At 50.9% G+C, this 2259-nt stretch overlaps 1 protein-coding gene across 1 annotated transcript in view; it reads right to left on the bottom strand.

The window, feature by feature from the left end:
* RPS16 (ribosomal protein S16) overlaps window positions 1–544 on the bottom strand; it is a 3145-nt gene extending 2601 nt beyond the window's left edge. Inside the window, exons 1-2 of the mRNA XM_003802129.3 lie at window positions 411–544; window positions 176–277 (exon numbers count right to left, since the gene is read on the bottom strand). Of these exons, the coding sequence (XP_003802177.1) occupies window positions 176–277; window positions 411–458 (150 nt within the window). The 5' untranslated portion in view covers window positions 459–544. The remainder of the gene's footprint in view (window positions 1–175; window positions 278–410) is intronic.
* Window positions 545–2259: the final 1715 nt, after the last annotated feature.

Below are 2259 nucleotides of genomic sequence, written 5' to 3'. Positions count from 1 at the left end.
CCGTCATTGTTGTTTGGCGGGCCCAGGCTGGGGATTCGAACCCGCCACCTTAGGTGTATGTGGCTGGCGCCTTAGCCGCTTGAGCCACAGGCGCCGAACCCAGCTCTCAACTTTCAAGAGCTGTATCTCCGTTTCCAAGAGTCCTCCACTCAACGCCCATCCCCGATTCCAGCACCTTGTACTGCAGTGTGCGCGGCTCGATCATCTCCAGGGGCCGCCCGTTCACCTTGATGAGGCCATTACCACGTTTGCAGTGCGCCACGGCTGTGGCGGTTTTCTGTGGAAAGACAAGAGACAGCAGTGCCGCGTGAGATTCAGGCCTTAGTTCCCAGGCCTACTCCAGATCCCTCCCATCGGCTTCTTCCAGTCTCCGGCTTCTACTGACTTGTCCTATCCCGTGTCTGGCCTACCTTGCGTCCGAAGACCTGCACCGACTGCAACGGGCCCTTGGACGGCATAGCTACGGGCGTAGACGGTGCTCACCTCGCGGCTCCACAACCGGAAAAGGAAAGCTCAGGGCTACCCTGGCCGCTTTTCAGGGTCTACGCAAGCGCCTTGAGCGCGGCGTCGCGACAAGATGGAGCTTTACGGCTCTTGTTGTAACTCAGGGGCGTGGCCTGTGATTAGCGGCGGGAAGGTCGCCAAGCGCTCAAGGGGGCGGGACGTGGGAGGCGGAAGGAGTGGCACAGGTGGGTGAGCACAAGAGTGTGTTGAGGGAGGAGGCAGTAGGGTTAGTGTTCTAGCTGTCAAGCTCCTGACCCAGCCCCCAGCTTGGACAGATGTGTTGTTCACTGCTGTCTCCAGCACCTAAAACACTGACTGGAACATAACCAACAACAAATGATGGTGATGATGATGATTACAACTGCACTTAAATAGTGCTTACTCTGCCAGGTGCTAGTCTAAATGCTTTGAACAATAATACGTGCCTACTTCTTTACTCTTCACATCAACCCTGTAAGCGCTGTAAGGTAGACAGGGCCACCATGTATAGATGTGAAGGTTATACACTGCAAAAGGATCCCACATCTACAAAGACAGTACTGTAGTCACATTCTGGACATGGTAGATTTGCGTGTTTGTCAATTTCCAGCAGGTGTCAGTAAAGCCTCTTGTTCTAATAAAATCAGCACTTAGAAGTATCTCAAGGAATTGAGTGTCTTTTTCTAACTTTCCCCCAGGTACAGCATGGGCCAGTGTCAGTCCTTAAGGTAGGAATTTTTCAGTGCTCCATTTTACAGATGATAAAACTAAGGCACAGAGAAATGAAGGGGCTTTTTGCAGGCTACAAGAAATCTTGGGAGTAGGGTTTTGGGATCGGGCCCTTTGTGGAAGATAGCAGGTCACTCTGTCCCAACAGGTATGTTCTGCTGAGACTAGGTTGCTTCAGGCTGGAGCTGTCTGTAATTGGGTTTGAGGAGGGCCCATCTGTGAGGATTGCTATGTTCCATCTACAATGCCTGCTGGATGCCTGGGTGAGTGGCCATCCCTTGCCTACCCTGTGAAGGATATTCCCAGAAACCTGTCTCCCTCTTCCTGGCCAAAATCTTGGAATTATTATGGGGAGGTTGTGCTCAGCTGAGCCTCATAAGACACAGACTCCCAGGTACTCCAGAGAAGCTGGGTAGAATGAAGAGGAGGAAACCTGGTGTCCAGCCCCACCTCCAAATCCTGCTTTCTCTTCCTTGTAGGCCAGAAGACCCACCTGGAGCTCCAGGAGCCAACAGGAAGAGGTGAGGAGGAGGTTGGGTAAATCATCCGCACCTTCCCCCATGCTCCCTCTTTTTCAGATACTCTCCTTTTCTCTCCCCTTCTAGGAAGGGACAGAGCAGGGCAAAGTGTCTGCTAGCCTCATCTCCATCCGTTGAGGACAGAGAAAGTTCTGTGGCTCACATCCCTGGCAGCAAATAATTACAATCTGGAGAACTTTAAGTAATATTGATTGCTAGACCCCAACCCAGAAAACTTGATAATTGGCCTCTGGAGGAGCCTGAGCATCTGTTATTTTATTTATTTATTTTTTTGAGACATAGTTTTACTTTGTCACCCTCCATAGAGTGTGGTGGCGTCATAGCTCACAGCAACCTCCAACTCTTGAACTCAAGTGATTCTCTTGCCTCAGTCTCCCATGTAGCTAGGAATACAGGTGCCCACCACAATGTCCAGCTATTTTTAGAGGCGGTGTCTCACTCTTGCTCAGGCTGGTCTCAAACCTGTGAGCTCAGGCATCTACATCTGTATTTATTTATTTATTTATTT

The sequence above is a fragment of the Otolemur garnettii genome, unplaced genomic scaffold, assembly GCF_000181295.1.
Source record: "Otolemur garnettii isolate 467f Iridium unplaced genomic scaffold, OtoGar3 scaffold00233, whole genome shotgun sequence".
Classification (NCBI taxonomy): Eukaryota; Metazoa; Chordata; class Mammalia; order Primates; family Galagidae; genus Otolemur; species Otolemur garnettii.
This window is presented reverse-complemented; position numbering and strand designations above follow the sequence as displayed.